The 24,424-nt window shown below is 47.5% G+C and overlaps 1 protein-coding gene and 1 long non-coding RNA gene across 7 annotated transcripts in view; one reads left to right on the top strand and one right to left on the bottom strand.

The window, feature by feature from the left end:
* LOC138526913 (uncharacterized) overlaps positions 1–608 on the bottom strand; it is a 43,369-nt gene extending 42,761 nt beyond the window's left edge. For both annotated transcript variants that reach the window (XR_011283772.1, XR_011283773.1), the window contains exon 1: positions 437–608. This is a non-coding gene — a long non-coding RNA (uncharacterized lncRNA). The remainder of the gene's footprint in view (positions 1–436) is intronic.
* Positions 609–711: 103 nt separating this feature from the next.
* Positions 712–24,424, top strand: part of GOLGA5 (golgin A5) — an 800,028-nt gene continuing 776,315 nt past the window's right edge. For 2 of the 5 annotated variants that reach the window (XM_069637746.1, XM_069637745.1), the window contains exon 1: positions 753–837. Coding sequence is in view for 1 of the 5 variants with exons in the window: in XM_069637742.1 (XP_069493843.1) it covers positions 778–837 (60 nt within the window). In the remaining 4 variants the exon portion in view is untranslated. Of the gene's footprint in view, positions 838–23,345; positions 23,367–24,424 lie in introns of those variants that run through there. The other 3 variants (XM_069637743.1, XM_069637742.1, XM_069637747.1) reach the window with 3 other exon arrangements.

The raw sequence follows: 24,424 nt of genomic DNA, 5'->3' as shown, positions 1-24,424 counted from the left end.
GAGTTTACTAAACTAAGAAAATACCTTTAATTTAATTTCTAGCATGGGGTCTGTCCAAATAAGGATTGCAGTTTTTGACAGCTCCAAAACCGAATAGTTCTATTGAAGCAACATGTGCTGGAAATTCAGAGTTCACGTTAAAAAAGTTGAAGAGAAAATGGAATGTTCTTAATCATTTTTTAAAGGTTAACAAACCAATAAAAATAAAAAAAATAAAAAAGAAAAGAAAATGGAATGTTGAAAAGGAAGGCCTCTAGATGAACTACTCACACCTGGCATTTGAACTTGAACACAGATGGGTGGGATAACTAATTAGTGAAGGGGCCAGAGCGCTTTCAATGTTTTATATTCTCTTGGTCTTGGCGTTCGCTGCACTACCATAAATCACTTCTGCTTGGGGCGGGGCGCAGTGAGCCGGGATGGGAATACGACTTACCAGCCGGGAAGACACGCTGTTGCTGCAACCAAAATCAAAATAGGAAAATCAAACCCTACGGCACCTAAATATACCTGGCGCTTTCAAATAATTGCGAGATGTATAAACAAACAATAAAAAATAAATACATGCCCGTGCTGGGCATAGAATCCTCCTTCCACCATGATTCTCTTCCTAAACACGTAGACATCTTACGTGAAAACGCCACGACGACTTAATGGCATTTCAGTTAACGTCATGACGCCTTAAAGGCATTTTGGAAAGTGTCGGGGGAAACTTTTAAATCCACACACAATGCTGTCAGGTCTCATAGGGACTTTAAATGTGTGTTTCTATTGATAATGAAAGCAACAAGGCTTCCCTTTGCGGAACTCTCCTTTTCAGTTCCTAGGCAGCATCAGGTGAGTGCATAAGATCCAGCTTTTTGTAGTGAATTTTACATGAATTTCTTTTAGCAGCCATTAACTTAGATAGTTCTCACCCCTTTGTTGTTATATTGGTAAGAGGAGACCCTTTGCAACCTCTGGAAACGCACGTTTGAGTAAGAGCCCGCAGCTGAAGCTGTCATTTGTTGTATTGTACTTATCACATGTTGACATAAAAAAAATGTAGGTACGTGACTTTCTAAACATCTGGTTTTGAAATTATACAGGGCAGCCTGTTGGTGTCGTAGACACAGTAGCTGCTCCGATGCTCATTTACGGTACAGTTTAGGCTCTGGAATGCTCAGACGCAGTAACTGCTGTGCAGCTACTACACCGACCGTGGTCTGGTGTAAGTGACTCTATTACCTGCTCCGGCTAACGATTGCAGGCGTGTACTGTCTCCAGTTCCAATGCCTACTCTGAAAGTAATGATTCTCCAGGGCTAATGGCTGCAGATCCGGTACTTTCTCTGGGTTTAATGAACCTGCTGTGGATAATAACTGCAGACACAAACAACACCCTGATGTATATCAGCAGACACGACCTTCTCTAGCGCTAATGGTAAAGGGCCATGGCTGGAGGGAATCCAGACATAATACCTGCTTTGGTGCTAATGACTTCCGATACAGTACATACCTGCTCATCAGCTACATCTGACAATACCCGCCCCTTGGCAAATAATTACAGACACAGTGTCGGGTTGGGATACTGATTCCAGCCAGACACAGTACCTGCCCTGGAACTCAAGGCATACATTCGTTTTAAAAAATTGATTAGCAGAATTTGCTAATGAAAAAAATTGCTTTGATTAGCAAATGAGTTTATTTGATTAGCAATTTTGTACTAATTTTGAATGTCACCAGAACTAGTTGTACCCCATCAGTGCATAGCTGCGTGCTAGCAAAGGGCTCTAGGATGAATATTTTGCCCACCCAATGCACCCAGCCCTGCAATTTTAACACATCCTGCTGGCAGAAAGCATTCTAAAATTCTTTAAATTGTGATTGAAAGAATATTTAAAAGGCTTTCTGCCAGCACAGGCAATGCTTTTTGTGTGAGGTTGAACGCACGCAAGTGGCAGGTATTGATATTTCTCCCAGGAGAAAATTAATTCCCATCGCAGCCACCTGCACCAATAACAGATCCTGCTTGCAGAAGGCCTTTGAATAGTCTACAATTAAAAAGATATTTTTAGAATAAAAAGTTAGACTAGGCTTTGCTTACCTCTTAGGCCCGTTGTTATCAAGTCACAGTGGGAAGGACCTCTCTGCCTAATCTTCCTCTAGACTGCAGACCAATTCCTACAAAATAGGCAAAAAGCAACTCATTACCTACTCACAACAATGCACACTCACTCTTGGAGGGGGGCCTCGAGAATCGACAGGGCCCCTCAGCACCCGCTATGGAGTGAAAATTATATTTCTCCCACCCGAACAAATGCCAGCGCAGCCACTTGCTAACACCCAGCCCAGTAATTTGGGACAGCGTTGGGGCCTTTCGCCTTTACAAACAAAAGAGGCCTCGAGCCTCAGGGGGCAGGGAGTCCGGCAACTGCCGCCATGTTTCCAGTCCACAAAGCACAGCAAAAAAAGTCACAATTCTCGTCTGGGGCTTTAAAATGAGCTTTGCAATGCTCACATTATAATTATGGCCAGTGTAAAGCTTCCTACTGGCTCTGGCTGCCTGCCTCATGATAAATTCGGCAGCTAACCTCCGTGCACCACTGCAGGCTGCTCGGGCTGACCTATAGGGCAATAGGCCCATGGCTTAACCAAAAATGCAAAATGCTTTTGTAGGCCCACTTTTTGGGACAAAGTGTGCCACCTTTTTTGCCATGTGGGCCAGTTTGATGAATTACTGGACTAAATTATGTGGCTAATAGTTTTGACCAGTGTTGCTGAATATTGTACAATTTGCATCACATTTTATCAGAAAAGTCCTCCATGGGTTATTCAAACAGCGTCACAAAAGGAATTAATTCCCATTTCTTTGCAACTTTGGAGCACTTTTCGTTGGTGCCTGAGACAACTGTAGGCTCCAGTCCGTTCACCACTGTTTCCACCCAGCAGTGGAGGGCCGGGGGGCACACATCTTCAGCCAGGACTGTTGCTGCTTACTGCGGGTCCTGGGTGTTAGAGAGTGGCTGGCAAAAATATTTCTCCCACCCGTACGGGCAGGAGAAATATTATTGCCGGCCACTTGCTAACACCAGCACCCGCTGTAATAACACAGCCTGGTGATCGCAGAAGACCTTTTGAAAGGCCTTCTAGGAGCAGCAGGCTGTATTATTACAGCGGGTGCTGGGTGTTAGAGAGTGGCTGGCAATAATATTTCTCCCGCCCATTCGGGCGGAATAAATATTATTCTCAGCCACTTGCTAAAACAAGCACCTGCAGTAATAACGCAGCCTGCTGATCACAGAAGACCTTTTGAAAGGCAGGAGAAATATTATCGTCAGCCACTTACACCCAGCACCGACAACACATTTGCCTCAAAAGGGCTCGGCTCCCCACCCAAACCTCCCCTAGCACCGTGACTCCCTCCACTTCACCTCTTGAAAGGCCGAAGCCAGAGTGTGAGAGGGGGGCTGAGATCCTCCTCTCATGATGTGATGACGCTGCATCTGGGCTGGGCTCATAACATTAATACAATGTTTTTAGCCCAGCCCGGGTGCTTCTGCCTCACCTGCAGTGCACGCTGTGCACAGAGGCAGACTTTAAAGGCACAATCTTTTTTTTAATTAGCTGTGGAAATCATATCGCAGTTAGTGCAACATGATTGTTTAAATACACAGCAAAACAGCAGTATTATATCGCAAATTGCGATGCAATACCACTTATTTATGCCTTGGAACTAATGAAGTTTGATACAGTACCTGTTAATCCGTTACATTTGACAGAATATCTAGGGTTAATGACTGCAGAAACGGTAAAAACCCCATGCTCCTTTTCCTTCTTGTGTGTCCTTTCCCATTCCTAATTCCCGTCTGATCCCTTGAACCACACTCTCTGAAATGAACGTACAGTGTAAAGAAGTGATCAGTAGAGATAAACCTTTGTGCCACGATTTTCAAAACGTGTTTGGTGCAACTGATGGGATGCTCATTCACTTCACTTGCGACAAAAAGGCGGTGGACCGTGCACAAAGGACATTTAAATGTGTGCCTCATAGTATTGCACATTGAGGTGTTCTTTTCCCAGTAAATGCACAACTGGGCAAGGCAGATGATGCAAAGGGAGTTCTGGGCATTTTCAAGTAAATCCGATTTTTTTAAAGGGGTGCACTTTTCAAAGCACAGGGAAAAAAAGAAAATTCCCTGTGCCTATTTGCAATAGGTGCAGGAGGATATAAAATGTATGGGAAGGTCCTTTCTGATACTCTCGGGCAAAGAGTGAGTGAATGCTGTGTGTGAAGAAGAGTGAATGTTGAGTCAAAGAAAGTGTGTGGGTGTGTTTTTTTTGTGTTGAGCCAGGGAGCTTATTTTGGCTGGTGAGGGCAGCACAGTAACAATGCACTTCTTCTAGTATTTTATTGATATTTTCAACAGTAAGAACACATGTAAACCCCATCACTTCTCGTCCCCCACCCCCCCCCCCATCAATCCCAACACATGTAACCAACAGTGCACCCAGTCCTGTTGCCCCCGCCCAGAGCCCATAAACTCTGTAGATGGCTCACAGTCCCAAGTTTCTGTGAGTGGCCAGCTCTCTTGCCAGCTGTTTTACGGCCCCTGTTTGAGAACTTCCCCACCATAGTCCTCGCCGCACCTAGAAACTTCAGCCATATCTCCTCCCAACTTCATGTGAACGCGCCCTCCCGAAGTGGAGCGAGTAATCACACCAGCAATCTCATTTTCCTTGGGCACCATGCGGCCCGCGAGTCACACTGAAGGTGAGGCAGGACAGTGTCCCAGTCTGAGAGAATACTAGTAATACAAAACATAAACAGTGACCAAGGCTATTTATATCACACCCAAAACATACAATTATTCAGTTGGTATTATAGAATTTTTCTGTTTATTCAAAAAAGGCATAAGTCTTTTATTTATACCAAAGACCACATATTTATTTTACTGCAAACGTATACACATTCAGTGGCCTTTATAAGGGCCTTCGTATAAAATTCGAAACAATTTCTAAACATATCAATATCAGACACTAACCCATTTGTGTCCTGTGGGGGGCAGCTTTTAGTTTCCATTTGTGTGCCACCACAATCGTTGCTGCCACTATCAGGATGAAGTATATCTTTCTTTGAGCTTTCGAAAGTAGATTTTCCAGAACCCCCCCCATTCCCAGGATAGCCATCCTTAAGGTGTCCGGCATCTACCAAAAATACTATTTGTTGCTGCACAGATCATGTCCCAATAAGGCTGTATGACTGGGCATTCCCACCAGATATGCTTCCCCAATCCCAGTCCCCCACATCCCCTGCAGCAGAGTGCTGACATAGTTGGGTAGAATGTAGTTTTTCTGGGGTGAGATGCCAAGGGACCCCATTATCTTAACCCACATCTCCTGAGTCTGGATGGCCTCCGTGAGCTTGGGGATATCCTTCCATAACTGAGTCCAAAGTTCCCTCTCCACCGACTGCCCCGCAGCAGTTTCCCACTGCTTCGTATAGGGACATGCCTGGCTCATTGGCCCTTCTGCTATAATCCGGAAGTTTGGCGCTCACAGCCCTCGCTTACTTCTCAGAGACATTAGCATCTGCATAGCTACCCGGGGTCTCTTGCGGTTCCAAATATATGGCCCCACATTTTTTTAAAGGGTCCTTAAGAAACCCTGGGGATCCACCACTGGCAGGTCCATGAAATAGTACAGGTTCTTGGGTAAAATAACAATTTTAAGGGCAGTTATCCTCCCCATCCAGGATATAGATAAGGGCACCCATTCCGGCAGCAGCCGGTGCAGATTTTTTGCTAAAGGCGGGTAGGTAGCATGGTAAAGAGCACCCAGCTACAATTTCCGACTTACTCCACCCCTGGAACTGTTCCAACTTCCTTCTCTTCACCGGGGAATCAAGCCCCCTAATGTTTATGGAGGTCACCCGAAGCACTTCCCTCTTTCCCATGGTCGTCTTACCATGCGGTTTGCACTAATGAGTGGCTGCCGTTGGGATCTCCCTCCCCCCAATCCCCTTCTCCCTTCACCTTCCCACCCCCTCTGAGCGGGCCCAACCAGCCTCTAGTTCCCCGTGACCCATCATCTCTGGAATTCAGCCCTTGTAACAACCCTGAGTAAACCTGTGGGGGTCCCCCTAGACCCATGAAGATAAACCAAGACTTCCTGTACCACCCACCACCCCCGGTACCTTCCCCTAACTTCCTGCATCAGGCACCCTACAACATTCCTTCCTGTAACCCCCCTTTTCCTTCAGCGTGGCGATCCTGTGTTGATAGGCTTGTGGGAACCTTCCCCTCGTTGGGGGTTTAAACCGGGCCCCTTAGGCCCTGTTTATTTTAGGCCCTTGTCGAAAACTTTGTCCACTCAAACATTTACCTCTTGAGTGGTTCTCTCGCCGATCTTTGTTCTTGCCTTGGTGACCCATTCGTCCTCGATCCTCAGTACCTTTGTCGCAGGTGGTGACCCAATGTTGTTTCCCTTCCCATTCGAACAGTAGTTCAAAGGGAAAGGTCCATTTATAGCATATGTCCACCCGTATTAGGGTGCGCACTACCGGGCACATCGTCCTATGCTTCACCAGGGTGGTCTGGGCTAGTACCTGGAATAGCTGAAGTTCCGGGCCATTGTAGATGATTGATCTGGCCCTACTGGCAGCTGCCAGCACCTTCTCCTTCTTCCTGTACTCATGTAAGGCCCCACTCTGTGTATGCTGTCCAGCTTTATCCCCGACCAGTATTCCACCACCAGCAGGTTCGCGAACACTTGCTCCATCGTGCGTAGATCCTTGACCACCTCAGCGAGGCCCTTTATTCTGAAGTTAGATCTTCTCGAGCGGTTTTCAAGGTCTTCGCTCTGGGTCTCGAGGTCCTGCGTGACCCTTGCTAATTGCTCTACCAGCTTGTCGATCTTCTTTGTGTCCTCTGCAACCTCTTGTATGGCGCTCTACGCATCGGTCCGCTCCTCTAGTTTCGTTATGTCCCCCATTACCTCTTGCAACGATTGGGACAGTTCCGCTTGCATTTTGCCCAGCTGTGATTGAATGGTGTTCGCTGTCTTGTCCCCAAAATCCTGACCGCATTGGTGAAGGACCTCCTGAGGGTTCCATGTAATAATGTCCTTGCAAAAATGTCTCCTGACAAAGAAAGTATCAGTTTTTTTGCTGAGATATTATTACATAGAACATGTGGGGGACACCCCGTAACCCCTGAATTATTTTTTTTTTTTCTTTTTACAAGTGGAGCAGGGGTCATCCCAGCAAGCTGTCCCCATACATAATGTCACCATATATAATGTCGCCAATGGCTTTTCCCGGTGACATTATGTATGGGACTTATTACCTGATACCCTCCCGAGTGACCACTTAGTCTTTTGCAGTGCCTGCCGGCGCCCCCAAATCCTTTCTGCCCCTGATCTCCCCCAGCGGGTAAATCACTGTCTCTGCCTCAGATTCTGTGCAGATTGCCCTCCTGTGGTTTCTTTACCGACTTGAGGGCAGCCTGCATGTCCTTCCCCTTTTATTTTGGACATAGTGCATAGGCAGGTCTGATTGGGGAGGCCTGCCCCCTCCTTTTCTCTCAGATGTCGTGTCGCACCCTCCTTCAGACCTTTTCTGGCCATTTTTTCAGGGTGTATGAACCTCCTCCCTCTGCTGAGTTGTCGAGCAGGGGGGGTTTGGAACTCCCCTCTAACTGTGCGCAGGTGAGCCACTGTTTGTCCTCTTGCTTGTGGTTCAAATTACCCTCCTCCTGGCCTTGGTGCCAGGATCACTCTGCCCTGAGCCCGACCAAATGGCCTCTCCCTCATTCTTCCTTGCCCACCACAGATGTAGATGAACTCTTAAGCCCTCTTATTTAGCCTCAGAATTGGCCTGGGAAGGCCATGGCGCTGGTCACTGTCTCCTATGCATTGTTCGCCTCTTGCTCCCTTGTGTCCCTTGCTCTGCTTCTGGATGGGGTTGCACTGGCTGAGGCACTATATGCAGCTCCAAAATTCAAAATGGGCCTCAAGCCACCCTGGCTTTAACACCACAGGGCCTCCCTTGGTCTTCTCTGCAAAGTTCCGGCTTCAAAGCTTGGGCACAAGCCCTCCCGCCACGCTCCCCCACTCCTCTCTGCCACTCTGCTCAAAGCTGCTGGTCAGTCTCTGCCTGCTTGCACCCTTTCCTTGGGCCAGGGCGCATGCTGACCTGTGATGGTTCTCCCCCAAAGGGGTTGGTGGGGGGAGTGGAGAGTCGAGCCCCTCAGGGTCGCCGCCTTCCTGCCTCTTGACATTCCCTGTGCGGCCCTTCCCGGGCCTCTTGGCCGGTCCGGGTGGTGCACTTCTCTGCTGCGCAGCTCTCAACAGTGGGCTATGGGTATGGCCCCTCCGGATCCTCCTGATCTCTCCGATGAGATACTGCTTCTCCGGAGCAGGGGTGCTAGGCCCCACCTCAATCTTCTCCCTGGTGCTCACCAGCAGGGGAGCCCCGGCTCCACAAATCCAGCCCCGGTGGACATCCAATATCGCAGGAAGCTCCTTCCTGATGGGCTTGTCCAGCTGTGCACCGTTTGACAGCGGCTGCTTTCTGCCACCCTGCCTCACAGCCGCACTGGGTCCTCGGCCGCCACAGGTCTACCCGAGTGGTTCTTCTTGCTCGTGGTCTGTGAGCGTGTCTCTCAGCTCGGCCTGCACTGGCTGCAGGTGCAGTGCCTCCGCACCTCAGACACCACGGAGACGAAGGCCGCACACCCGCCTCTGCCGAAGTCCCCCAGCGATGCGGGCTGCTGCACTCCACCACCTCAGCCTACATCGATAAATCCCTACCTGGGGAAGGCTCTTTTATTCTATCTTTATTGTCTTTGGCCCCGGGGTTGTGAGAGCTCTGTGATCACGCTGCTCTCCCCTCGGCGGCCATCTTGGAATCCCAATCACAATGCACTTTTAATGGGTATCCGTCATAGATGCCAGTACAAAATGATGTTTTTTTTAAAAAAAAAATTATAAAGATCTGTGCTTTTATGTGGCTGCACTTGCATTTTGGGGTGCCCAGTCTAGTATTTCTTTGCTGTTGCATGACATATTTTTTTTCTTTTGACTGAGATTCTATGACAAAGCAAGTATGAGTGTTATAATGTACCCAGACTGGCATTTAGGGCAGCCAGTCAAGCCATTTCTTACTGCGGCGTTGCTTTTTTCACTGGGCATCAAGGGTAAAGCAAACCAGCATTATTAACCATCTAGTCTCGCCTGCACTGTGCAGCCAGTTTGGACGTGTTTTCTTGTTGTGACTAGACATTTTTAAAGGCAGAGCCAACAAGAGTGTGTGGCAGAGCCATGGTGGGCATGTTTTCTTATGGTATCATTACTGGCTGTATGTTATGTTAAGTTGATTTGTGCCGTGCACTGTTACCACCCTGGGGCAGTCTCGAGGCACACGCGTGGCTCTGCAGAAAAAGGGGTTGGGAGGTTAGTGGGCAAAAAGGTGAGAGGATAGGGTCAGAACCAGGAGAAACAGGAGTCTGTTTTGCATGTGGTCATTTGTGAGCGACCTCACGCATTGTAACCATATAGGTAAGATTCCATGCCTCGGTGTGTGTTAGTGTTTTGTGTTTGTGTTAGTGTTGTGTGGTTATGATGGGTTGGTCGTGTGCACTTGTTGGATAGTGTCCATAAGGGATTCAGAGTCACAGGTGGTCGTAGCTGTAAGGTAGTTCGGCATCTTGGTGTGTTGTTGCACTTTAGATGGTATTGGGCTATGTGGGTGGTCCACTCTGGATGTCGGCATAGTAATGGTTCTCTGTATGTTTGAGTGTGGCTAGTCCAAGATCTGGTGTAGAGGTGACAGTTATGTCGGAGGAGCATTAAGGGACGAGGGTTAGTGAAGTCGTTCAGTCCGTTGTGGTCTCTCTCTGCGGCAGCCCTTTGGATGCCGCTTGGCGGTATCTGGCCAGGTTTTTCTCCTAGTTTTTTGTCCGCGGTGTTGTTGTTGCCAGTGTCCCAGGTTGTCATTGTCTGCTGAATAACCAGGGTTTGAGCAGTTTCCTGAAGGTGATGTGGTTTTCTGTGGTTCTAATTACTTTGGGCATGTTGTTCCAGGTGTTTGCAATTAGACGTGAGAACGCTGTTCCGCCGAAATTCCTTTTTTCGTAGTGTTTTGCCTCTATTTGTAAGTCGTTGCTGGATATTAGTTCCCTTTCTGGGCGATACCGGTTAATCTTGTCTTGGAGGAATTGCGCACATTGTCTGTGCAAGGCTTTGTGGGTCGATGCAGAGTGCTTTGAATTTGATGCACTTTTCTTTTACTGGTAACCAGTGTAGGCTTTTCAATGCTGGAGTGATGTGGTCTCTTCTGTTTAGTCTCAATAGGAATCTGGCTGCTGTATTTTGCACCCTTTGGGGGTAGAGGCTGTTTGCGTAGGTAATTCTTGTGAGTATCAGGGATATGATTGTGAGGGTTCTGTGCGGAAAAGAGAGGTAGTGATTAATTCTCTGAGTAGTTGTAGGAGGAAGCATTTTTGGTGATTGTGTTGACTTGCGGTTCCAATGATGGTCCATTGTCCATGAGTATTCCTAGGTTGTTTACTACATTGGTAGTCTCTGGTTGCGTTCCAATGCTGATTGGCCAGTCCAATTGTGGGTTCCCTCTGTCGAATCCTGCAGGTGAGAACATTATTTCAGTTTTTGCTGGTTGCCGTTTGAGGTTGTTTGTTGTCATACATTTGTATATGTCTATGAGGCAGCTGTTGATGTTATTTTGTTCCTGTGTTCTATTTGTTTTCACGATCAGTTGTCTGCATAGTTGTAGGCGGTAAGTCAGTGGGATCGAAGGATTTTCATCAGTGGGCACATGTAGACGTTGAAAAGTAGAGGGGAGAGGCTGGACTCCTGTGTCACTCTGGATATATTTTTGGTGTTTGAGGTGAACGGTTGTAGGTAAGTTCTTTCGGTTTGGTTTGTTAGAAATGAGGTAAGCCACTTTAGTGCTCATTCCTGAATGCCACATTCCATCAATCATTTTAATAGTGTTGCATGGCTGATTGTGTCAAAAGACGCTGATATGTCCAATTTGAAGGAGGTCCGATTGGGTGTCGTTGTCTGCATTTATTTTCAGGTTGTCCTATATCGATGGAAGTGCTGATTCTGTTCCTCTCATTGGTTTGAAGCCAACTTGTGATTGGTCGAGTATTCCGTTTGTTTCTACGTGTTTAAGATGGATTTTGTAGACGTGGTTCTCCAGGATCTTCTCTAGGTAGGGCAGGTTGGATATCGGTCTTGGGTCTTCTGCGCTTTCTGACCTTTTTTTATCAGTGGTTTGATGTATGCTGATTTGAAGGAGGACGGTACTATTCCTCTTTTGAGTGATAGATTCATTAGGTTCTGGAAGCATGTCGCTGGGGTTATGTGGTTGAGGATTCCTTTTAAAAGACGTCTGGGGTGTTGGGGTCCGTTGGAGATCCTGCAAGGTTGGTATCCTTGATCAGTGTGGCAAAAGTTTCCTCTGTGATTGGTTCTAGGCAGATGAGTTTTGCTGTAATCTGTGTTCCGCCTGGTGTCTTTGGTCCAGTTGTTGCGGTTGTATTTGCGCTGGCGAGGCTGATGGTCTCCTGTATTGTCTATTTTTTCTCTTAGATGGTTGGTGATTTGTCACAAAGTGTTTGTGTAGGGGTGATGTCATTTTTGCAGGAAGAGTTTTTTTTTTTTTTTTTTGTTTTTTTTTTTAATCTGATGATTTTGAAGAGTTCTTTCTGTGGATTGTTTGCTGATTCTATTCTTGTGGCGTAGTAGTTTTTTTTTTTTGCTTTGAGGACTGATGCTTTGTACAAGAGTTGTCTTTGGTATTTTTTGTCTTGTCTGGTGCATTGTTCTCTCCATTTTCTATTTTGAGGTAGTTTTTGGGAGTTTTTTTCAGTTCTTCTGTGAACCATTTTGCTGACAGTTTTTTTTTGGTGTAGCTTTGAACGTTTTAGATGGTGCTTATTGGTCAAGGGCTTTGGTGATTCAGTTGTTGAGTGTGTTTTCTGTTCTATCTACGTTTTTATCAGTGGGATCTCTTTCGCTTGGGACGGTTGCGTCTAGTAGGTTTGTTAGGGCCTCTAGGTCCAAGTTCTTCCAGTTTCGTTTCTTGCTGGTGTGGAGCACTTCCTTCCCGGCTGATGGACAGGTTTGGGGTATGATGTAGAATGGTATCAAGTAGTGTTCACTCCACACCATTGGTGTAGGAGGCGTGGATGCGCATAGTTCTTCCCTGCAGAAAATTGCATCCACGGTGTGTCCCGCGTCGTGGGTAGATCCATTTACTATTTGCTTGAACTGCAAGATTTCCAGGAGTGCGCCAATGAGTTTGCTGTGTACTCATTTTCTTTTTCGAACCATAGGTTGAATCTCCCAGTATGACTAGGTTGTTGTGGTGGGTTTAGCATGGCGGCCTCGTCCACTAGTTTTGTTGTAAGAAGATGGTCTGTAGATAAGGAGGAATACTATGTTGGATTGGCTGCTTAGTTGTATCTTGATGTGGAGAGATTCATAGCCTTCCGCGTTGGTTGTGATTATTTGGGATGCTCGGGTGTGTTCTTTGTGTATAATTCCGATTCCGCCTCCTCTTCAGTTTTCTCTGCTGACGTGTATTCATTTATAATTGTCGGGTATTGCTACATTCGCAATGGCTGTATAGTTGTCTGATAGCCAGGATTCTGTAAGGAAAAGCACGTCTGTGCCTCCTTCGCTTAGGAAGTCATGGATTTCTGTTGAGTGTTTTACCTTGGATCTAACGTTGAGGAGGTGGCAGTGTAGTTTGCTTGATTTTCCCTTTCGGGTTGTTGTTAGTATTTTTTGTTCTGGCCGGTGGGTTGTTGGTTGGGTTTCCGTTCCAGGTGGGCTTTCACCGGTTGAGTCTGTTGGGTGGGGTGGTTCTTTGTTGGTCAGTCTCTTTGTCAAGTAGATCGGTAAGGTTTATGGCGGGGTTGGTTGGTTCCGGTTAGTTCCAGGTTGTAAATAGGGTAGCTACCTCTCTGTTGTTCCAGTCTTGATGATGTAGGGGGTGTAGAGTTTGATGGATTCCAACTTGTCTCTTATTCTGGTTGGGGTATTGTCCATGGTGGAGACCGGGTTGGGATGGTTTATTAGTTGTCTTGTTCTGCTTGGTGTCCTGGTTGGGTCTGTACACGTGACGCTTGTTGGCTGTCGGTTTGTTGTTGCTGTGCCGTTTTTGTTTACCACGTTGTCGTATGTGGATAAGTAAGCGAGCATTGTAGTCTGTCTTTGCTCTGTTGTTTGTATGTCTCCTTGGGACATCTGAGATGTTTGTCAACTTTTTGGGGTTTGTGGAATCATGCTGGTCGGTGCCTCCTGAGTGGTTTGTGTTTTCTTATTATTTCTGTTGTCTGTTCTCGCTTCTTTGTCTTTTGTTGTGAGGCATGATGTGTGCGTCGTGTTCATTTGAGTGAGCATCCTTTCGATTAGTGTTTTTTCCTAGTCTTTTGGGTTTAGTCGTTGCTGTTTGTGGTTTGTTGCTTCTATTTGGTAGGCTGTGGGTAGTTGAGACCACAGTTGATGGGACTTTGTGGTACCGTTTGTTTATTGCTTCTTTCTTTTTTGGATCCTATGTGGTTTTTTATGTTGTTGTGTTTTTTGTTTTTTTAATCATGGAGGTCCCTTTGGTTATGTTAGCTGATGGTTGAATTGATATTTTGGATTATGCACAAAGCAAACATGAATACTGTGTGAATGAATACATGTGAATACTGGCATATATTGGTGCAATCAGCATGGAAAAGTATTGATTGTGAGGGTGCTGGGTTCCTTATTTTGACTGGGATGGCAAAAGATTCTCACCCAGGGGGTGCATGCTATGTTTAGGCCCCTGGCTTCCACTTTGGCCCAATAAAGGCTCAAGCTTTGTTATGACAATTTTCTGAAGTCCTACGCTTAGTAAAACCATTCAACTGAGGCAGTACAAGACTCCACTCTTAGTATAAGGCTGTACCACCTGAGTTCAGGGTAGCGTAGACAGAGCAGCCAGGCTTATCTTAGGAGGGAGAGAGGGCTGTAGATGGGTACCAAGAATCAATACCACACAAATGAATTAATAGAACCACTGACAACCAGAAGCATTATTTAAAAAATACAGGTTTATTTTAAATACAAGCAGGCCAAGTTACGTCTTGGGGTAAGTACAGGTTAAAGTGTCATACACGCATTTATAAAAACACAACCCAATGCTTGAAGGCACACAGACCAAAGCATATAACTTTATTTGGAACACCTAACGGGAGTTCTAAGGAAGTCAGCCCAATAGTTAATTTTTAGATTACTTTCAGTAATATAAGCGTAGTGGCCCCTAGCAGTTGTACCGTGACGATCAGCCAGAAATCGCTTAGTAAACCAACTGGAAAATATACTTTTTGTGAATAGTGTAACATTTATTCTAAGTACAGTACACACCTATAACTTCTTTTGTGATAACCCACAGTTATACTAGGTGAGTAAAACCTAAGGATGTAATATTCTATTACAGATGCTTTTGAGATCAGTAAAACACTGATTGAGATATGTGTGATGCTGGAAATGCATTGGAGAGTCTAGGGCCTCCCTGTCTTTGTCCTGTAGTCCTTTTTTATTTGCGTTCTGTAATGTTTTCTGCCCAGGAGTCCATGTGGGACTCCTGGCAGTCCAGCTCCTTATGGCACCCATGGGTGGGGGCACAACCCTGTAACCCTAGTTTATGTTTTTGGGCACCTGTGTGTGACCCACAGAGCAGGGTATGGGCTGGTGGCAGCTCCATGCTGAATCTGACAGGTGATCTGAGTATCTTCCATTTTGGGATACCTAGGCCCTGCCATTGGAATAAGTTGATTCCTGATAGGAGACAAGATGGCCCCTGTGGCCTCTTGCTTTATATTGCCTGTTACCTTGTTTTTCTCAAAGTCCTGGGAAGCCCTGACTCTGTTCCTTCTCCCCTGACTGGCTGTTGGGTGGATGTTCCATATATGTTATTGTGGGGGAATTCCAAGCCAGACTGGCTGGAGCCTTCCCAGTGACTGTATGTTGTGGGTTCACCCTGTGGGTGGGACCTGGGTGAATGGAGTGTGTGACCAATATGCACTTCTTGTTATGTGTGTCTAGTTTCTTGTATGTGACACAAAGACTGAGAAAGCTCTGCCCGAAACTGGTATGAATGCAGTGGTGAATGGCTGGGTACTTGTCCCAATACACATTCCTTGTTATGAGTGTCTTAGAGGGAGGAGAATGGCCTGAATGCCCTGTGAGCCTGATTGGCTGCCTGCCTGCTGAATGCCCTTCTGAGTGATTGTTTGCCTGAGTGTGACCCAGAAGAATGAATGAGAGTCCAAACAGTATATCTCGGGGCCTCGGGAAATAGTTCAGAAGCTGAAGTCGAAACTGATACTTGATCTCGACCGCCGAGCCCGAAGAAGGTTGAGTGCTGTTACCTTCACCGCAATCCGAAAGCTGCTGTGCTGTCGAAACTGATCCAAGAGAGGACCTGGCTAGGAGACATCTTCCCGAGCTACGAGGGACCATTGTGCACCGCTAACCTTCGCTGAAGCACCCTGGAAGCCAGCCTTCGAAAGACTGTCAACCGGAGACTGGGACCGCGAGGAGAACAAAGAGAAGCACCGGACAGCCGTCCACCGTCGCCAACCAGGGTTTGCAGGTTTGCTATGACCGCTGGAGGCCCGTCAAAGCTGTGTTGCCCGGAAGCGGGAACTGTTTGAAACTGAGCCACCGATGACCGGAGCCGCAACGCTCCATTGATTAAGACATTTGAATCCAAGGACTCTCTCACCAGCACTGCCGACCGCTTTGTCCGGCTGGAGAAAGTTGAGGCCGCTGACGCTGAGGAGCATCCGCCGGTGGGTTTCCTGCCACCCAAAGACCGCAGAGACGCCAGACGACCCGACGCCCTTGCTGGGCCAAAGTTCTTCAGTGACTCTTTGTGGTAACGAACTACCGTCGTCGAGGTGCACCGCACGCCTCCTCCTCGCAGGACGTCCACGACCGATCGTCGACGAGCACTGCCAGGACCGAAGCTGCTGCCTCGTCGCCGTTGTTCACCATTTCTCAGAGGGAGCTCGACGATCTGTGGCTCCTGCCTTAAAGGGAGCCGCTCAAGAAGGATCCGTCGACGACCCGACATCGAACTCTGCTATTCCAGGTACATTGGTGTGGTAGAACTATTTTTAGAAGGAAATAAGACTCATAGAAACAATATATGGACTGGGCTTGTATTATATGTTTATTTACTGGTTGGGATCCTAACACTGAACTTTGTTTAGGTAACAGGGCCAGTATTCTGCCTATTGTTTTAACCAACCTGCTTTCCTCCTATGTCTATTGTTGGGTCACTTTATTAATTGATTTGTATGACATTTGAACTGAGTACAGTTGATGCATTTTAATGGAATCTAAGAGTAATTGTGGTACCACATAGAAACTGTATATATTTGTCATTGTAGATTAACCAGAGCACAAAGTGTGTTATTGTGTATATAACCTTGAACCTTAATTATATAAAGACTGTGTTATCACTAACATAGTGTGTGAACATTCCTTTGTGGGTGCTTGGGGAATACACTGTACTTAAGAACCAGCCTGCATCACCTTCTGAGAGCTTAAGCCTTGATTGCTCGCCCATAGCTACTGAATAGAGAATCTTGGCTGGGGGGCCCTGTGCTCCCACTTTGCCATATAGAGAGCAGCAGTATAGACACCCCCGCCAATCTTTACAATAAGCAATAACTCTTGTAACTTATATTAGGATGGCAAAAGGCTACCTCAAGGTAAGTGAAACATATACACTTTTTAAAGGAGCTATCAGCAGCTTAAAGGCAGGTATAAACCTCAGCCTGTTTAAAACAGACCAGGGAAAGCAAAACCCAGTGTTACACTTTACGAATGACTCAAGGTTAATCTGGGTAGGTAAAACCTAATGCAGACTTAACCTGGACAGGCTAACAACAAGTCAGGGGAAGCAAGACCCAGTTGGGAAAGCTATTCACCTATTCTCTGAAAGAAATAGTTAGTGAAGCCATCAGCATTACTTTTGGGAAAGCGGCACAGTCAATTTACAGGTGAGTAAAATAACCTTCCATCTACTTTCTATTAGAATGACGGAACAGTTTCTAAGGAAAGAAAGATGTTGCATGTACTTTTCAGAATGGCTGAACATTTCTAACATAAGTAATACATTTTGTAACTGTTCACTCTCAGAGTTAAAGTAACCAACCAACTTATTTTGCAAGTAAGTAACTTTTAAACATGTATTCTCTTTTCTAGGCAAAAGGCCAAATCCTTAGAAGTCTTTCCCTTATTCTTGGAGCATGAGTTTTCTCAGTGGCAGAAGGGGGGTCACTAGGGTCTAGTGTCCAACAGGCATTGTCAGGATAGGTTCTTAAGTAGCAAAAGTCAGAGTTCCTGTTAGTTGAGTCCATGGGCTTCAGAGAAGACACCCTAGGAGGGTTCCGCAGGAGCTTGGGCGAACTGAATGAGGGACCGTCCAATCACAGCAAAACAACCCTAAGCTTTACAGAAATCCCAAAGGCTTAAGGTAAGTAATATACCCCAGCCAGCACAGTGCCTCAGCACAGAAGAAGAGTTACAGCAGGAAGACTTCAGGATCTGCAGCCAAACACCTGGTTGGTGGACTCCTTGTCGTGGTGACTGAAAACAGGACCTTGCAAGGGACTTTGCAGCAGGACCTTGGAAAGGACTTTGCAGCAGGGATCAACGGGGAAGGCTCCCGGCAAGAGTTTCTTTGCGGCTGGATGCGGTTCTGTGGATTTTGCCACCCTTTTCTGGAGCTAGAAGAAGACTATCGCTAGTCAGATTTTTGTCACTTGGAAGGTCTAGCACTCTGGTGAGGGGTCTTTTAGGACTCAAATTGTGTCTCCTGAGTTTCAGCAGGATGCCCACAAAGTTTGTGTGATTCAGAATTCGGAAGACCATGCACCGCCAGATGGATCGAGGTCCCAGGTCATTGGGCTATTGCAGCCCCACAGTGTCGTAGCATGAGGTGTGATGGCTCAAAATGCAGATCTTTTTGAGTCTTAATCGGTCTCACCAGGCTCTGGGTCGGAGATCGTGGTTTTCGAAGTCCCCAGGTTGATTGAAAGGAAGGGCTATAGCAGGCTCTGGTTACACATCAGGCTCTCTGGTCTCTGGAAATCGTCTCTGCTGTGTTTCCTTCATCATCCTCTTCGGTTTTGGTTCCAGTGGTCGACTTGTCTTCAGCTCCAGGTTCGGAGTATTTAACAGGAACTACAGCACAACCTCTGCATTCTCGCCCTGCATTTTACAACAAGGGGCAGTCTGGTTGTTCCATTAGGGCAGCCAGCCCCCGCCACTGGGATTTGCCCCCATTCAGACAAGGTGGAAGACCAAGGGCTGTGGAGTTTTGGACCCCTTCCTTGCTTCCAGCCTTCACAGACACTGTGGAGCCTGGGCGGGGAATCCAAGGATGAACAAAGAAGGCTGGGGCCATTTTGGTAAACTGGGCACTCATGGGTGCCTTTACCGCAGCTGTGAAAACAGCTTGCGGTATTAGTGCACCGAATTTGGAAAAAAAATCATCCCCGGCAATCCCAACAGGGTTCTGGGCCCCGTTCAACACCTGTGAGGCCGGCTGTACGCCCACATCCGGCCCCACAATAATGGCGATGAAGGAAACGGACCCCCACATTGTGGTCGGTCACCCACCGGGGGAAAAGGAGGAGGAGCAGCATCCATCGCCGTGAGGGGATGCCGGCTACTCTGCCCCGTCCGTGGCCCTCATTGAAGAGGATGCTTGTGTGGCCGGGATCGATGTAAGCCCGCAGCCCCCTGCAGCATTCACTGCCACAAGAAGTAGAGAGTGATGCCCAGTCTGCTTCGCAGGCGCCAGCACAAGTCATGTAGCTGGCTGCCCGCCGAAGCAATCAGCAAGATCCCGGTCCTCCGGCGGTGAGAACAGACCTGCCAACCCTCTGCTGTGCCGGCGGCCTCCCCGAATGCTTCCCGCTGCTCCCTGCGAGTCCCCGGTCCACACGGTGGTGAAGTGCTGTGGCGCTCCATGTCCGCGTAAAAGATATGGCCCCCATAGTGATCCCGGGGTCCCCTCTGGTGGTGAGCTGTGAGTACTCTGGATCGGAGCAGTGAACAAAAAAAATGAAGGAAAAGAGGGTGGCAGACCGCCTTTGCAGGAAAGACATCCTGCCTGTGAGTGATCGGCCTGCCTGATAACCAGAGGCAGCATTGCCTGCGCAGCCCCCCCTGCTCTGCTGTGCAGCGTCCTGCAATGCTGGTGACCCGCTGCCACAGGAGGGTGGGGATGCTGCACCCGGCACCAGAGAAGGTCAGCGCTGCCCCTCCCACCCCGTAAGAGGCATCGTCGGTGGTTGTTTGCAGTGCTGGCACAGCCCCAAGAAAGATCCAGGGCCAGGAGGCGGTGAACATCTTGACATGCTCCCAAAAGCGGAGCAAACGATAAAAATGAAGCGCCCCATGCCAGCACAATGAAAGATCAGGTGTGCTCCGATGAAGTGCTTGTGGAGAAAAGGCCCTGCACAGAAAGATCCCGTACCGCACAGCGGTCAATTCTGATGCGCTCCACATTGGAGCAGGAAGGAGATGGCCTCCATACATATCCCAGGCCCGTTGGCAGTGAAGCACCGTAGCAGCTCATGTCGGTAGTCTGTAAAGAGATGCACATTGCACGCTACAGATCCCAGGGCCAACAGCGGTGAGGTGAAGACTAATTAATAAAGAAGGATACGTGAATATTGTTGACATTACACACGCACTGCATGCAACCTCATAAAAAATGCGAAGTGAGTTGTTTTCTCACCTAGCACCCATAAGCGAGGAAACAAGTGAAGCAACCTATCGCCCAACTTCGTGACAATAGTACTGAAGAACTGTGGAGTGCTTCACGTTGCGCACCTCGACCGCACTGCATATCTGAAAGGAGCCCGATCTGTGAAATTAACTTATCAGACGCAGCTCTGCCAGCTAAAAACAAAAGATGACCTTTCTGTGAGAAAAAAGGAGATCCTATGTGTTTTACCACAGCATGCTGCAAGATCAGGCAGCAGATATTCACAGCAGTGATTTACAAGTTCGGAAAGGAAGAACTGGACTGGCACCTTCTGCTACTGGCAGCGCCCTGCCCACATTCTGGCCACACGTGTCACTCTGCCTGCCCAGTAAGTGGCCCCAACACCGTGCCACTAGTGTTGCCTTTCCTGCCCTACCATCCATGGACTAGGCTGATGTGGCTGCAGGTGCGGGTTGCTGCCAGCGCCTGAACTGGGACATCACCTGCCTAATAATTCTCTTGCCGAGAAAGGAGGGTGAGTAATCTACTCCCACCCTCTGCCCTGTCAGCACTCGGAGGCATTCCCACCTGGGGGAACCTGAATGTGGCGGAGCCTATGGCTTGCTACCCGCGTCTCGCTGCCAGCCCCAACATCAAGGCACTGACTGAGCCTGAACGTGGCCGAGCCTAGATGCCCTGCTACCCTCATCTCGCTGCCTGCCTCAACATCAAGGGACTAAGCCGATGTGGCCCCTTTGCCGGCCTTTGAACTGTGCCATCAACTGACCTTGACGCGTGGTAGTGTCTATCCTGAACAGACACTGATGCAAAGTGAACTGGTCTGCAATCCTGCAAGTGCTCTAAGAAAACATGTGTTTAGATGCTCTTAGCCTGCATGTAAATTATATGCTTAAAGTGGTCCCAGTTAAATGGATGCTAAGCTGTTCTCCCATAGTTAGTAGGCATGCTCTAAATGGTGCCAGCAGCTAACAATGGCGTCATTCAGTTCCACTCACCCCAGGTTGGTAGAACTGCCAACATTCCACCAGCAGTTCGCCAACCACGACTGTCACCCGCTGAATATCCCTATATGTATCATTCGTCTACCCTACAATTCCCAAGTGGTATAAGCATTGTCATTTTGTAACGGGGGGCAGGAGGACATCATTTATGTTTCAGTAACATTTGTTTGTTTGTTATGAAAAAGGAGGAGTTTTGCCCTTTTAATATGGTGTGTCCATCCCAAGTGTATAGCCCTTTTAAGAGGGGCCATGGCTGTGTCATGGCCCGACCTAATAAAAGGAGCCCCTGCATGCAGAAGCCCCTGTCACTTGGCTACCCACTAATCTCAGGCCCAGGTCCCCTCCCCTGCGAGCTGCACACCTGCACTGCCTCCCAGGCAACCCCTGCACTTGGGAGCTGTTTCTGTATCACTACAGTCCCCTCCAGCTCTTGACACCTAATGTCTGCACTCACCCCTGCACTTGCCACAAGCTGGCCGCACTTTTACCTATATTTTTATTTAATTAATGTTGATCCTATGTATTGCGCTGCACCCCTGCCACACGTTCCCTTCCTCCCCTTCCCTGCACTTGCACGATCTCAATGTCACCTTGTCTAGTAAGATCGTTATTTATTTATTTATTCGAATTTGTAGAGCGCGCAACAGCCCAGCGGCATTGTGGCGCTTGTTACAGACAGATTTCTTGGTTACAGAAGATTTTGAGAAATGGCAACAGTTTGCAGTACAAGCATGAGAGATAGCAGGGTATCGTGGCGCTTGTTACAGAGGATTCTGAAAAAAAGAAAAACAGTTTACCTTATAAGCATGTGAGGGAGCAAGGCAATGAAGGATTTAGTTGAAAAGGGAGGTTTAGAGTTTTTTTGGGAAAGCAAGAAGTGAGTTTTCTGTTCTGATGTCAGCGGGTAGTGCGTTCCATAATTTGGTTGCAGGGTAGGGGAAGCCCAGCCCTCCAGCTTTAGACCTGTTGATGCGTGGGGTGTGAAGTTGGCTAGTGTATTGAGTCCTGATGGGCCGAGTGGACGTGGATGTATCTATAGTCTCTGATAGATAGGATGGTGCTGTGAGGGTAAGGCATTTGTGGGTGAGGATTTTGAAAGTGATGCGCTCTTTAACCGGGAGCCAGTGAGCTGTCTGTCTAGCCTGGGAGGGGGATGCTTAGGGCTGCTCGAAGCGCATTGTTCTGTGTGATTTGGAGTCGATGGAGGTTTTTTTCAGATGTACCTGCTAGAAGGGCATCACAATAGTCTAGTTTGGCACCAATGGTGGCTCTGGCTATTGATAGACAGATGGGCTTAGATAGGTATGGTTTTATGGCGTTTATGAGCTTGGTAGTATGTGCTGAGGTCGGAGGTGATGGCGCTGACCTGCCTAGTCATGGATAGTGTGGAGTCTATGTATACCCCTAAAGTCTTCACAGATTTGGAGACGGGGATAGTTGTGTTGTCAATTGTGAAGTTGACATAATTCCTGTCGAGTTTGGCTAGTGCCTTTTTTTTTTTTTGGCCTAATATGATAATTTCGGTCTTCTCCACATTGAGGCAGAAGCCATTATTTGCCACCCATGCCTGGATGGTGGAGTATATTAGGTGAAGTGCTTCAGAATCTTTGTTATACAGTCCGGTGAGTGGGAGAAGTAGCTGGGTATCGTCAGCGTATTTAGTATACGCAATACCAAGTGCGTCAAACCTGTTGAAGAGGAGCTTCGTGAACAAGATGTAAGGTGTGGGTGCTGTGCAGGAGCCCTGGGGGTTGTGGGGGCTGTGTTGGCTATGTTAGAAAATACTTTCATTTCCTTGCCTTCCAAGAAGGAGGTGACCCAGAGAGCTGCTCCTTTGGAGAAGTTAGCTGAATGGGTAAGGTGCGAGGTGAGAGTCTAGTGGTCCACTAAATCGAAAGCAGCTGAGAGATCAAGGAGTAGCAATAGGGCTGGTGTTCCTTTGTCCATGATTTGGGTGATCTGTTTTCTTTAGATCCACCAGAGCTGTTTCCGTGCCATGTCCTGTGCGATAAAGCCAGATTGTCTGGTTCCGAGGATGGAAGGAGATTCAAGGAAGTGTTGGATCTGCTATGGGCGGCTTTGTCCAAGATCTTGAGGAGGAAAAGTACAGTGATTATGGGTCAGTAGTTGTTAGGCTGTAGTGGGTCTAGCGTGGGCACTTTTAGAAGGGGGCGAACCCATGCCTCTTGTAGGCTTGCTGGGATGATGCCTGATCTGAAAGAGGCATTGATGAAGGCTGTCGAGCGGTGCGAGAATGTCGGCACATTCCTTGATGAGCTCAGGTAGACATATGTCCCCTTTGCACATGGACGGTTTTAGGTTTTTAAGAAGGTTGATAACTTCTATTTCTGTGGTGTCGCTGAAAGAGAAGAGAGGTTTGGTGAGGTTGGTAGGAGAAGGAGTGGAGACTGTTTGTTTGGGTCCAGAGTGGTGAGGTAGGGTTTTACAATGGTCCTTGATTTTTTTTTTTTTTTTTTTTTTTTTGCAGGAGATCAATTTTGTTTAGCATGGCAGATTGAATGCTGGCACACCATGCTTCATCTTTGATGATCTCGTCTGGGGAGTTAGGAGGTGAGATGAGCTCATTGAAGATAGCGAGATTGTGAGTTGGAATTTGAGATGCGGGCATTAAAGGAATTAGCTTTCGCTTTGGTGATGGCTGCTTTATATTGGTGGGAGATTAGATCAAAGCAGTTTTTAGTAGGGATGTTGGGGTTAGATTGCCAGTTTTTTAATGCTTCCTTTTCATGGGAGCGAAGGGCCTGTAGTTCTTCTGCGAACTAGGATTTGGCGTGCAGGGGTAGTAGTGTCTTGGTGGAGCTTTTTAGGTTGTCGCTGAGTAGATGGATAAGGTGTTTGTCTTCCCTCTGTTCCCCCTCCCTTGCCTCGTCCCGCCTTGAAACACTTGTGTATAGGACGCGTTATAAATGCCATATCATATATCGCTGCTATTGCCCTTTTAAGACTGTGTCATGGCCTGACTTAATAAAAGGAGCCCCTGCATGCCTCAGTACAGCTGCAGACTCCAAGAATGGATCTGTTGTCTCCATCTCTCACTTTGTGCATGCAGGCCCACACTGTGTGATCACGCTCCTGCGGGTCCGTACTGGTCTGGGTCCTCCGGATCAGCCTGGTGCCCTGGGTCCAGCCCAGGCATCCTCCATTTAGGATGCTCTCTGCATCCAGGGTGCCCCTGGCACCCCAGGCCGTAACTCTATGGCTTAACAGGGTCCTGCCCTGCAACCACTTTAAGTCCGGGTGACCCCATCAATCCCAACAGGGTGCTGTGCCCTCTAGTCAGCGTCACAATAGTAATGTGTCTAAAATAGATTTAATGATGTATGTGTTTGATTCATGGGAATTTGTGTTTCCAAAATAAAGCATGATTTGTTTTATTAACGTATCTGCATTTGATAGTTTCATTTAGTTTTACGTTGGTATAGTATGTTTGGGGAGGTAGTCCATGTTCCCTAGCATTGCAGGATGACTTCAAAATCATAATTTGATGAGCTAAATTAATCTACTGTTGGAAATAAATAATTGCGGTAGAATGAAGAGTTATCTCCACATTTCGCCATAAAACAGTGTATTGTTTTTGGAGGTATGTCAGAGCAGAGCAGGTGAAAAGC

Source organism: Ambystoma mexicanum, chromosome 14, assembly GCF_040938575.1.
Source record: "Ambystoma mexicanum isolate Mex_15411 chromosome 14, UKY_AmexF1_1, whole genome shotgun sequence".
In the NCBI taxonomy this organism is placed as follows: Eukaryota; Metazoa; Chordata; class Amphibia; order Caudata; family Ambystomatidae; genus Ambystoma; species Ambystoma mexicanum.
Note: the sequence above shows the minus strand (reverse complement) of the source record. Positions and strands in the feature narration are given on the sequence as shown.